Raw genomic sequence first — 13259 nt, 5'->3', positions numbered from 1 at the left:
TTTCCTCAGAAAACTTCTGCCCCATTCTTGTTTTATTTGCTTAATAGTTGACTTACTTCTTTCTTGAAATATGCTTTAAAAGAATGCTTTGTATTCCTATCAGTGTAATTTGCCATAAGTAGAAGGTGACTTTAAAATAAAAACCTAGGGCAAAACGTGTTTATCGGTGTACCCCATCCCATAATGTCATCTCATGGACCTTTGTCATGCTTTGGGAAACACCAGATGAAAGAAAATCCTTTCCCTCCCTCTCTGTGTAAGGCCGGCCCTGCCTTGCGCCTTTCTGGGGAGCAGAGGAGGGGTTGCTGGCCTCTCTTGGAGGGAAAGTAGCCTCTAGATCCTGGTGAACAAGGATCCTATCTCTCCACCTCTTCTGGTCGTGCAGTTTGAGCCTCCCTGCCTGATTCCTAGGGCGGCCTGGTGCATTTTTAAAGGGGAAGTTTTTGGTTTGGGGCCAAGAAAGATATTCTTGCTGACATGGGGAAAAACTAGTGAGATTGGGTCAGATGAGAACAGACCCTGTTGATCTCTGAGGAAGGCAGAGAACAGTTAGCAGATTGTGCCTGTGTTTATAGGGCTCTTCCAAGGCCTTCCAGAGCTGGGGCCTCTCACTTGCTCAAGAGTGCCAGCCCCAAGTTCAGTTCAGTTCAGTCGCTCAGTTGTGTCCAACTCTTTACAACCCCATGCACTGCAGCACACCAGGCTTCTCTGTCCATCACCAACTCTCAGAACTTGCTCAAACTCATGTCCATTGAGTCAGTGATGCCACCCAACCATCTCATCCTCACTCGTCCCCTTCTCCTCCTGCCTTCAGCCTTTCCCAGAATCAGGGTCTTTGCCAATGAGTCAGTTCTTCACCTCAGGTTGCCAAAGTATTGGAGCTTCAGCTTCAGCATCAGTCCTTTCAATGAATATTCAGGACTGATTTCCTTTAGGATTGACTGGTTTAATCTCCTTGCAAGTCCAAGAGACTCTCAAGAGTCTTCTCCAACACCACAGTTCAAAAGCATCAATTCTTCAGCAGTCAGCTTATTTTATGGTCCAACTCTCACATCCATATGTGACTACTGGAAAAACTGTAGCTTTGACTAGATGAACCTTTGTTGGCAAAGTAATGTCTCTGCTTTTTAATGTGCTATCTAGGTTTGTCATAGCTTTTCTTCCAAGGAGCAAGCGTCTTTTAATTTCATGGCAGCTGTCATCGTCTGCAGTGATTTTGGAGCCCCCCAAAATAAAGTCTGTCACTGTTTCCACTGTTTCTCCATCTATTTGCTATGAAGTGATGGGACCTGACACCATGATCTTTGTTTTTTGAATGTTGAGTTTTAGGCCAGCTCTTTCACTCTCCTCTTTCACTTTCATTAAGAGGCTCTTTAGTTCCTCTTCATTTTCTGCCATCGGGGTGGTGTCATCTGCATATCTGAGGCTATTGATATTTCTCCCAGCAGTCGTGATTCCAGCTTATGCTTCATCCAGCCTGGCATTTTACATTATGTACTCTGCATAGAAGTTAAATAAGCAGGGTGACAATATACAGCCTTGACGTACTCCTTTCCCAATTTGGAACCACTCCATTGTTCCATGTCCAGTTCTAACTATTGCTTCTTGACCTGCATACATATAGGTTTCTCAGGAGGCAGGTAAGGTGTTCTGATATTCTCATCTCTTTAGGAATTTTCCAGTTTGTTGCGATCCACACAGTCAAAGGCTTTGGCAGAATCAATAAAGCAGATGTTTTTCTGTAACTCTCTTGCTTTCTCTATGATCCAACAGATGTTGGCAATTTGATCTCTGGTTCCTCTGGCTTTTCTAAATCCAGCTTGAACATCTGGAAGTTCTTGGTTCATGTACTGTTGAAGCCTAGCTTGGAGAATTTTGAGCATTACTTTGCTAGGGTGTGAGATGAATGCCATTGAGGGGTAGGTTAAGCATTCTTTGGCATTGCCTCTCTTTGGGATTGAAATGAAAACTGACCTTTTCTAGTCCTGTAGCCATTGCTGAGTTTTCCAAATTTGCTGGCATATTGAGTGCAACACTTTAGCAGGATCATCTTTTAGGGTTTGAAGTAGCTCAGCTGGAATTCCATCACCTCGACTAGCTTTGTTCATAGTGATGCTTCCTAAGGCTCACCTGACTTCGCATTCCAGGATGTCTGGCTCTAGGTGGGTGATCACACCATTGTGGTTTTCTAGGTCATGAAGGTCTGTTTTGTATAGTTCTTCTGCATATTCTTGCCACCTCTAATATCTTCTGCTTCTGTTAGGTCCAAACTGTTTCTGTCCTTTATTGTGCCCATATTTCCATGAAATGTTTCCTTGTTATCTCTGATTTTCTTGAAAAGATCTCTAATCTTTTCCATTCTATTGTTTTCCTATATTTTTTGCATTGATCACCGAGGAAGGCTTTCTTATCTCTCCTTGCTGTTCTTTGGAACTCTGCATTCAGTTCGGTATATCTTTCCTTTTCTCCTTTGCCTTTTGCTTCTCTTCTTTGCACAGGTATTTGTAAGGCCTCCTCAGTCAACCATTTTGCCTTTTGCATTTCTTTTTCTTCGAGATGGTCTTGATCACTGCCTCCTGTACAATGTCACGAACCTCCGTCCATAGTTCTTCAGACACTCTACCAGATCTAATCCCTTGAACCTATTTGCTGTTTCCACTGTATAATTGTAAGAGATTTGATTTAGCTCATACATGAATTGTCTAGTGGTTTTCCTTACTTTCTTCAATATAAGTCTGAATTTTGCAATAAGGAGTTCATGATCTGAACCACAGTCAGCTCCCAATCTTGCTTTTGTGGAGCTTCTCCATCTTCGATTGGAAAGAATATAATCAATCTGATTTTGGTATTGACCATCTGGTGATGTCCAATAGAGTCATCTCTTGTGTTGCTGGAAGAGGGTGTTTGCTATGACCAGTGCATTCTCTTGGCAAAACTCTGTTAGCCTTTACCCTGCTTCATTTTGTACTCCAAGGCCAAAGTTGCCTGTCACTCCAGGCGTCTCTTGACTTCCTACTTTGGCGTTACTGTCCCCTTTGATGAAAAGGACATCTTTTTATGGTGTTAGTTCTAGATGGTCTTGTAGGTCATCATAGGACCAACTTCAACTTCAGCTTCTTTGGTATTTGGCATAGACTTGGGTTACTGTGATATTGAATGGTTTGCCTTGGAAATGAACAGAGATCATTCTGTCATTTTTGAGATTGCACCCAAGTACTGCATTTTGGGCTCTTTTGTTGACAATGAGGGCTACTGGATTTATAGATCTGGACTATCCCACTTGAGCCATGTGGTGTGGGGATCCAGGGTTTCTTCCTCCTGTGTGTTGTCACCATCCTGTGAACCAGTCGTGTCCTGCCCCCAGGCACCGTATTCTCCCTGACAAAGAAGATGCTGGAGAGGGTCAGAACAGGCCAGCCCCTTGCCACGTAGATGATGGTCCAAATCTTCACATGTAAATCCCTTGAAGGTCAGTAAGGAAAAGGTGAACATTCAGATTTCTTTTTTTATTTTTAAAAATAATTTTATTTTAAAATTATTTATTTATTGATTGGCTGTGGCTGGGTCTTTGTTGCTGCACGGTCTTTTCTCTAGTTGCGGCAAGTGGGGGCTACCCTCTAGCTGGGATGCACGAGCTTCTCATTGCAGTGGCTTTTCTTGTTGTGAGCACAGGCCCTAGGTGCACGGGCCTCAGTAGTTGTAGCCTGTGGGCTCAGCAGTTCCAGCTTCTGGTCGCTAGAGCACAGGCTCAGTAGTTGTGGCACACGGGCTTAGTTGCCCTGTGCCCTGTGGGATCTTCCCAAACCAGGAATCAAACCCATGACTCCTGCATTGGCAGGTGGATTCTTTACCCCTGAGCCAGCCGCCAGGGAAGCCCAACTTTCAGTTTTCTAAATGAATGGAAGGAATAAATATGAGTAAATAAACATGTAAACATGTTCAAACTTGCCAGTTAATGAGACAGCGAAATCCTGTTTGTTTTGCCTGCCAGACTCTCAGTCCAGTGGCCAACAGGCCCCATGGTACACAGCTCAGGACCCTGGAAATCCTTGTGAGCTTTCTGGGGCCCGTTTGGCAGAACATTCCCTAAGATCAAAACTACTGTGCATATGATCAGGAATTCTAGGAATTTAGCCCGAAGATAGTAAAAAGGCATATGGGTACGGTATCCATCATAACACGGAGGTGGAAGTAACCTAGATATCTAACAGCGTGAAGTGAGTTAAGTAAATTATAGGCTGTGGTCCTGCTCACACAGCCACTCACTTATTCAGTCCTTCAACAGCTATACTGAAAACCTCCTGTGTTCCAGGCACTGTTCCGGGCTCTGGGGGTTCTACAGTGAACGGAACAGACAAAAGCTGGCCTAGCAGGAGGTGAGAGGGGATGGAGGGATTCCTAGATGGATGAAGGAATGGATACTGGTGAAGGAGTGTTCTTTCCCCAGGGAGCTCAGGACAGGTGTCCTTGAGGAGGAGACGTGAAGAAGCCTAAAGGAGAGACAGCAAGCTGTAGCCCTCTGGGCCAGATGTTCCAGGCAGGAAAGACAGGGCTCAGCTGGTGGTCCTGCGGTGGGATCTCGGCTGGTGGTCCCATGAGTAGCAAGGAGGCATATTGAGAACAGGAGCCGAGACCCAGGAACGAAAGGGAAGTGGATTGCTCCTGGGAAGGTGGGGTCTGATCAGAGGAGTCCTGCGAGCCCATTTACATTGTTAAAGGGACACACTCCGGGGGTGAGGGCTGAAGCAGGGGCTCCAGCTCCACCACTGTCACCGTGGACCAGGCAAGAGAAGGTGCACCAGGGGCGAGCCCTGGGGGAGGTGTCAGGTTCTTGTCACAGAGACAGTCGCGTAGACGTGTATCTGTTGAGCGGGAACGACACTGCAGCCCTCATTCTGGCCTGAGTGGGGTCATTGGGATCCTCTTCAGGTCGGTTGGGCTCCATGCACGGGTATGAAGTGGAAAAGACCAGTGAACACACGGATCCAGCTGCCTGGAAAGACTGGCTTTATCTGCTCAAACTGGACCTGCACAGCATCCAGCAACACACAGCATTTCTACTCCTGGCTATGTGCTTGACGGGGATGCATGCATGTGCCCCAAAAGGCCGCATGAGAATGTCCTCAGCAGCACTATTCACGGATGGCCATGATCTGGAAACAACAGGAATGCCCAACAACAGAGTGGGGCACATACACCCAGTGGAATACTGCCCTCGAGGAGAAGGAGCAAGTGGCCGTGACTCATTGTGACTCATTGCTGGGGGTTGGTTCACCCGTGTGACGTGGAGTAGCCGGGGAGGCCAGACTCAGAGGTCTTGTTGTTGATTCCATTTACATCAAGTTCAGAAACAGGAGAAGCTAACCCACAGTCTTGGAAGTCAGGCTTCCCATGGGTGTGAAGACTGACGGGGCAGGCCCTCTGGGTGCTGGGCACAGAGACGCTCACTTTGTGACTGGCCATTGTGCCCAGCCCTTATGATTGTCCTTTTCTGTGTGTGAGACTTCAGTCAAAAGGTGACTTTTTTTTAATAAAGTTTGAAAGTGAAAGTCACTCAGTCGTGTCCGACTCTTTGCGACCCCATGGACTATACAGTCCATGGAATTCTCCAGGCCAGAATACTGGAGTGAGTAGCCTTTCCCTTCTCCAGGGGATCTTTACAACCCAGGGATCAAACCCTGGTCTCCCGCATTGTAGGCAGATTCTTTACCAGCTAAGCCACAAGGGAAGAAGCCCAAGAATACTGGAGTGGGTAGCCTATCCCTTCTCCAGCAGATCTTCCCGCCCGAGGAATTGAACTGGGGTCTGTTCCACTGCAGGTGGAAGTTAATTTTTATTTTAAAAATGTGTGTTTCTGTGTTTAAAAGTGTCTGAAAAAATGTTCAACAAAATATGTGATAGAAAAAAAATATGTGATAGAAAAAAAATATGTGATAGAGATGATTTTGGAGGAAGAAGATTATGGGCGATTGTCATTCTTTTTTTCTTTTGTGTAGAAAATCTCTAAAATCACATATATGTGTATGCCAATTCTATATATATGTTGATGATTAGCAGTCTGAGGCAGCCAGGGCTTTGACAGCTGAGAGGATATAGTGCATTATCCAGGAATTGATGTCAAGGAACTCAGAAACTCCAACTAATCGAGCATGTCAAGAATAAAAGGGAATATTTGTTAATTGAATGTCATGTTATGTCTTCAGTCACGCCTCATACAAGATAGGCAATTCAGAACTCCCAGTTACCCAATTAAAATGCTAATTATCTCGTACCTTGATAAGGCCACTCTCTCCGGAGGAGAAAGAGTGGCCTCTCCCTGATGCGGCCCTGCTTCCTGCCCTGACCACAGCCATCTTTGCAACTGCCCTTGCCTCTAGTCGGCGGGTTCTCCTCTTCCAAGGTCTCCGCACCCCAGGGGCCTCTTCTAGAGCGCCAGCTCCTGCTTCCCACTGGCCGGCCTCAGGCGCTGTCCCTGGGGTTGGTGGGCCGTGTGTCCTGGCAGACCCGTTCCCACTCCATCTGGGCTCCCTGCACAGATGCGTCCAGAGCCCTGGAAGGCCCAGTGCAGCGTCACCCACCAGTGGTGTCTGGGGGGCAGAGGGCCTTGCCCCGCCCGGGCAGCTGCTGTCCTAGCACCCCCATCACTGACAGACCTGAGGTTTAGAGGCATCGGGGTCAGAAGCCCTGCATGGACTCCAGGCTCACAGCACTCCTTCAAGAGGTTCTCGGACCCCAGCATGCCACCACGCTGACCCGCAGTGTTCCTCATCAGCAAAGTCGGAAACCCTCTCCTCCCCCCGAAGGATGGTCGTAAACACCGAAGGCTACAGGAGGCTACTGGGTCTTTCTCGCCGGCCGGGCCTGCGCCGGGTCGTGGTGGGAACGTAGCAGCGGCCCCAGCCTGGTCAGGGCTTGTCCTCTGTCCCTGGTGGTGCTGCGTCGGTGCCAGGGGAGGTCTTAGCCTGCTGTTTGCTCTCTTATTGGAAGTTTGGGGGGGCTGCTTCTCAGCCTGCTGCTTGCAGTGTCTGACGGCTCCTGTGGACTGTTTTCAGATCCCGAGTTCCTCTTCAGTGTGTACATTGTGTACATGTACCTGTGTGTGAGTATATGTGTGGGTACATGTATTTACATGCATGTACACGCATGTCCATACATGTGTGCTCTCTTGCCTGGGTAGAGGTACGGCCAACCAGTTTGGCTTTGTCGGTTTGGCTCCAGGTGTCACTGGTCAGGAACTAAGTTTTTTGTTGATTTCGTGGCTTCAGGGTTTCCAAAATCATGCAAGTCCTTCACTTTTGAACTTGAACCCCGTGGAGGACAGACCTATGCTGCGAATTCTGAGGAAACCTTCACTGTTTTTTCCCCAGAGCCCAGGAACGCTTCTGCATTGCATCCTGTGATGCTGGTGAATTTTCTCCAAATCCATCCTTTCGCAGAGGGTGCGTCCTTGCCCCACCCCCAGCGTTATGTCAGGGGAGAGCTCAGTCCTGGCCCTGAGCTCTGGTGGCCTGAGGTCTCCTCGCTGTCCCCATGTGGCAACGAATGCCAAGCCCTGCAAGCTCGCGAGGCTGGCAGCTTCCTCTTCTGGCCTCACCTCCCTGGCCCTGCAAGCTCGCGAGGCTGGCAGCTTCCTCTTCTGGCCTCACCTCCCTGGCCCTGCAAGCTCGCGAGGCTGGCAGCTTCCTCTTCTGGCCTCACCTCCCTGCTTGTCCTGTGGACATGTCTCTGCTTATCACATTTAGTCTTCGGCTCTGCAGGTTGCGGGTTGGAGGGCTTCTGGCTGCGGACTCTGCCTTCATCTCATCGTGGCTCCGGAGGGGCTCGGTGGTGGCTCACAGCTGAATTCAGCCATGGACGTGTATCATCAGCAGTCGGCCCCTCCGGTTCCGCGGCAGCTGGCCCCTCTTCGGCTCACAGTTTGCCATCTTTTCTGTAAAGATCGAGTGGGTCTTTACGGAGCGTTCTCCCATTGCCGCCTGGTCTGGGAGCCATCCTTGGGGACCAAGGTGGTCTGCTGTTGCTGCGATCCGTCCTCCAGACCCGTTCCCGCCAAGCTCTGACCGGGCCATTCAGGAGCCTCACGTCGAGCCTGTAGCCCCGGCTTGGAGCATCCTCGCACCCCCACCCCTTGAAAATCAGAAAATTGTTAAGACTCGGGCCCTGGGCCACAGTGCCCCAGAATGTGGGCACCTTTGTGTGTCCACAGCCCAGGGCCGAGGTCCTGGGGAGAGGGGTCCCTGAGGGGTGTGAGCAAAAGTAGGGCCCATTGTATCTGTTGTGCCCCCAGAGCTTGGGGTGGTTCTTGTGTCGCTTCAGACAAGTTCATCTGGAACTAGATCAGGTGCTGAAGTCCAGTGTGAAGGACTGGAGCCCTTTTGCGGGAGACTGGATTTCCAGCATTGGTGTTTGCAGCTCTTCTTGCAGGTGTGGGATCGTGTGACTGGCAGAGGCAACCCTGGCTGCAGTTAGCAGATGAAAACTTGGTCGGCTGATCCTTAGTCTGGCACTTCCGTGAGCCGTGCATTTACTCTAAAAGGCTTCTTTACTTTAGCGGGAGCCCGAGCATGCGATGAAGGCTGTTTCTATCGAGTAGATTACAGGGCAGGACAGTGCCCACTGATGAGAATGGGAGCAGGTGGGAGCCAGTGCCACCCCATCCCCCCAGGCTGCTCTAGCAGGTTCGGTTTGTTCATCTGCCGCCCTTCTGCCTGCCCCGGTCTGTCGCCATCACCCGGAGAGCAGCTGCTGCCCCCTGACCTGCTTCTGTCTGGGCAGGGCCTTGTCCCCCAAGGCTCAGGGAACCGTGCAGCTCCATGGCCGGTCAGCATCCCCCAGTCTCTGGGGGGCAGCTGCACGGAGTCCCGGTGTCTGAGGCCCCAGCATCTTGGCAGGCCATGTGGAGCCGCCGTGGGTCCCAGGCTTGGCCCAGCTGTCCTGTGGCTTCGGTAACCCAAGGCTGAGGTTGGCGGCAGCCGCCTGGGTGCTCCCACCATGACTGCGGGGGCGGCTGGTACCTCACACGGCTTTCCTCACCTCCCTGGCAGTTCCTGGATTCTTTTGTGTTGAGGAAATATTTCACTTGCAGATACCCAATTATCCTGTGAGATTTGTAAAGCAAGTCTGAAAGCTGACTGAATAGAGCAGAACCCTTCCTGCATAACAACTATTTTATACCCAATCATAACAATTACACATAATTTGTGTTTACAGTGCCTGAAGATTAGACTCCTCCATACAGACGTTCTCTTAAACAGGCCCAGAACATGCAGGGCAAAACTGCCACTTAGCGTGCCCACAGGCGGCCTTGGGGCTCTGAGCACAGCCCTGTGGTCGATCTCCCCCACACTGGTGGTCAGTGGGTGGGGTGGGGTCCGCCTGGACCTGCTTCTCAACTGGGGCCATCCAGAAGGCTGGGCCCAAGCTCTGGCGAGGCCTCAGGGAGGGGGCGAGGGCAGCCCCCCCAGTGTCACCCCCTTCCCCAGCTGGGTTCTGCAGAGGCGGGGCCCTTGGCACACTGAGGCCCCTGCCCAGACATTTTCTTACCCGCTCAGGTCCTGGGGTGTGTGGTGAGGGGGAAGGGGCAGGGGCCTGGCCTCTGCAGAGCCCTGGGCAGCACGGTCTCCCGAGGGTTTCAAACACTGCTCATGTTTGTTGATGTGGCGAGTCTGGTCCACCAGTCACCCCCAGGATCTGCCCCAGGGGGACAGGGTGAGCCTGGCTCATCCTCTGACCTCCCTCACCCTCCACTCCTGTACTTGCTGGGCTCTGCTGACAGCCAAGCTCCCAGAGGCCTCCACTGGCTCCGAATGTGTCTGGGCTCAGCCTAGAGGCAGGCTCCCAGTTGCCAGCAACCTGCTCTGGGCTCTCATCTTCCCTCCAGACCTTGCTCCTGGCCTCCCCAGCTCAGGGAGGGAGCTTGTCTAGGGGACCAACTGGTCAGCACCTGCCCCCAGACTCTGCCTCTTTTCCCCTCCCTGGAGCCCACCCAGCCCTGCTCATCTACACACCGACCTGCCTCCCAGCCCCAGCCACCAGGCCAGAGCCTAGCAGCCCCTGTTCTCCTTCCCCCACACCCCTCCCCAGGGTCAGGCTTGGGGTCCCGGGCAGCTCCTGCACTGGGACCCAGAGAGCTCTCATCCCTCCCTGGCTGTGCACCCAGCCCCTCCTGGTGGGGATAGGGACATGCCCACCCCAGCCCATCTCCCCACAGGACCAGACCTGTCCTCCCAATGGGCCTGAAAGGCTGGCACTGGAAGTGGCTGGCTCCCCCAGCCTTGCTCCCTCTCTGTGCTGACCTCTGTGCTTCAGTGGCCCGTGGCCTCCAGGCTGCTAGCCACTGACTCACGCTGGGGAGCTCAGGCCTTCCTGTGGGCGTGGCCAAGCAAGGCCTGGGCTGAGGATTTGCATGGGGGTGGGGGGGGCGCACGTACTCCGATGACCCCACTCTGACCTATCTTCCTTCACCTGCAGCCTCTTCGAGCACTACTGCTACTCCCGGGGCGGCATGCGCCATAGCTCCTACACCTGCATCTGCGGCAGGTAAGCGGCCATCTGGGCCATGTGGGGATGATGGAGGGAGGGGGTTGGGGGAGGGGGAGGGGACCCCACCATCTTCCAGCTTAGATGCACCTGTTTGCTCCCCTGCCCACGGCACCTCATAAGCCTGGGAGTCACTCCCCGCTCCTAAGGCTCTGGAAGCGGAGGTTGCTTCCTGCCTGCCCTGGGCAGTTCGGGGTGCAGAGGGAAGCCAGCCCACCACTGCCTTGCCCTCCCATCCCATCTCCTGCTGGCAGCTCCTCCTGGGGCCGGCCTTCCTTGCCCCCTCCACACTGGCAGCTCTCAGCATGTGGGGACCAGGCCATGACCTCAGACTGTGATGGCTTCCGTGTGCAGGGTGTGTGGAGGGAGCTATAATCAGGGCAGGAGGCTGTGGTTGTGTGTGTGTGTGGCTGTGTGTGCATGCGTGTGTGTGTGGTTGTGCGTGAGTGTGTGGCTGTGTGGGACCAGCACAGCCGTGGTTGGGTCTGGGGCTCTGCCATGGGGGCTGTTACTGTAGGTGCGTTTATGTGTGACATGTGGCTGAGGGTAGGGTGTTCTGTGGTGTGTGTGTGTGTGTGTGTGTGTGTGTGTGTGTGTGTTGTGTGTGTGGCTGTGTGGGAACAGCACAGCCGTGGTTGGGTCTGGGGCTCTGCCATGGGGGCTGTTACTGTAGGTGCGTTTATGTGTGACATGTGGCTGAGGGTAGGGTGTTCTGTGGTGTATGTGTGTGTGTGTGTGTGTGTGTGTGTGTGTGTTGTGTGTGTGGCTCTGTGGGAACAGCACAGCCGTGGTTGGGTCTGGGGCTCTGCCATGGGGGCTGTTACTGTAGGTGCGTTTATGTGTGACATGTGGCTGAGGGTAGGGTGTTCTGTGGTGTGTGTGTGTGTGTGTGTGTGTGTGTGTGTGTGTGTGTGTGTGTTGTGTGTGTGGCTGTGTGGGAACAGCACAGCCGTGGTTGGGTCTGGGGCTCTGCCATGGGGGCTGTTACTGTAGGTGCGTTTATGTGTGACATGTGGCTGAGGGTAGGGTGTTCTGTGGGTGGGGGTGTGTGTGTGTGTGTGTGTTGTGTGTGGCTGTGTGGGAACAGCACAGCTGTGGTTGGGTCTGGGGCTCTGCCATGGGGGCTGTTACTGTAGGTGTGTTTATGTGTGACATGTGGCTGGGGGTAGGGGGTTCTGTGTGTGTGTGTGTGTGTGTGTGTGTGTGTGTGTGTGTGACCTGCACTTGACTGGTGTGTTTGCAGGCCCAACGTAGAAGTGATCATGTGTATGGGGCAGGTCATAGCTGTGAGCATGCAGGCCTGTGTGTCTTTGAGGGACACGTCCTGATTGTGGGGCCCCCAGTCCCCCAGGCTCACCCCATCTCATCTCCATGTGTTCTCCCCTTGGGTCAGAGGGTCAGGCCTCTGCCCAGCCAGGATGGAGCCGGCAGCTCTGCTGGCGTGCACATCCTTGGCACATGAATAATACATGTGAACATCTGAGTCCTTGGAAATGTTCTTCTCTGGTGGATAGAGAGAAAAATCATTATTTCTACTTTTATGATTCCTGAGACTCCTGAACGGGGCCTTAAATATTATACCCAGGTGGTTGGGGTTTTTTTTTTCTTTGGACAGACTTAAAAGTCCTTTTTTCTTAAAGGTATCGCTCATTAGGGAAGCGCTCTGAAGCTGCCGAGTGGGGAGCCGCTGGCTCGCTGGCTGTGGCCCTGGCCCGGCCCGGCCAATCTCCAAGCAGCCCTGACACAGTCCCGGCCCTTCCCACTGGGCCTCCCCTCCCCCTTCAGCCACCAAGACACCCGGCTTCCCTGGGGTCCCTTCCCCTGGCCTGCAGGCCCTTGCTCCCACATCAGGCCCACATCCTCAGCCCCAAGGGCACCTACCTGAGCAGCACTCAGCTGAGGTGGCCCCGTCCTGAGCCCAGAGGCCGGCCACCAGCTTTGTGGCTGCAGGACGCCAGGGCTACTGTGCCCCTCACCCCATCTCATGCTATGGGCCGGGTCAACCTGGCCCTAGACCTCTGCTGCAGGGTGGATGGTACTGCTCATGGGGCAGGAGGTTGGGCCACCAGCCCCCGGGGCCTGCTGGGTGAGAATAGGCTCTTGACCTGCCCCTGACGCTCCGCAGTGGTGAGAACTCAGCCGTGCTGCACTACGGACACGCCGGGGCCCCCAACGACAAGACCATCCAGGACGGAGACATGTGGTGAGTGGGGCCGGCCCCAAGATGCCCTCCCTGGCTGGCGTGTGAATGGCGGGGCCCACGGACCCAACCCCAGGCGTGGCTGATGGGGGCCCCTTGGTCCCAGCCGGGGAAGGCTGGCCACAGCACGGTCCCTGGGCCTGCTCTGGGTCTAGACGTCTCTGCCAAAGCTTTGTCCTCCATATCGTCTCCTCTCCAGGACCAAGGAGGCCCTGAGAGGGGAGTGGGGGCCAAGTGCTGTGAGGGTAAGGCCCCACCTCAGAGGAGGACCTGCCCTGTGACCCAGCACCTGCCACGCTCGCACCCGCCATGCTCGCATCTCCGGCTTGGTGCTGGTGGGGGTGGGCACGTCAGTTTGGAGCAAGGGAGACCCCTAGGGAGTCCCCGCCCTCTGAACCTGCCTCACGACTCCTTGGCATGAGCGGCCACTTGCTCAGGGGGTTAGAGGGGGTGCTTGGCCCTCAGGACTGCTTACCCATGTGCTCACCGCTCCTTGTGGATTCCTGACTGAGCAGATGTG

General features: G+C 53.3%; 1 protein-coding gene across 1 annotated transcript in view; it reads left to right on the top strand.

Annotated features, from left to right (window-relative positions):
• The window catches only part of PEPD (peptidase D), a 119868-nt gene that overhangs the window by 84118 nt on the left and 22491 nt on the right, over nt 1-13259 (top strand). The window contains exons 10-11 of the mRNA XM_052656736.1: nt 10471-10539; nt 12665-12742. Of these exons, the coding sequence (XP_052512696.1) occupies nt 10471-10539; nt 12665-12742 (147 nt within the window). The remainder of the gene's footprint in view (nt 1-10470; nt 10540-12664; nt 12743-13259) is intronic.

Source organism: Budorcas taxicolor, chromosome 18 (genome assembly GCF_023091745.1).
Source record: "Budorcas taxicolor isolate Tak-1 chromosome 18, Takin1.1, whole genome shotgun sequence".
In the NCBI taxonomy this organism is placed as follows: Eukaryota; Metazoa; Chordata; class Mammalia; order Artiodactyla; family Bovidae; genus Budorcas; species Budorcas taxicolor.
Note: the sequence above shows the minus strand (reverse complement) of the source record. Positions and strands in the feature narration are given on the sequence as shown.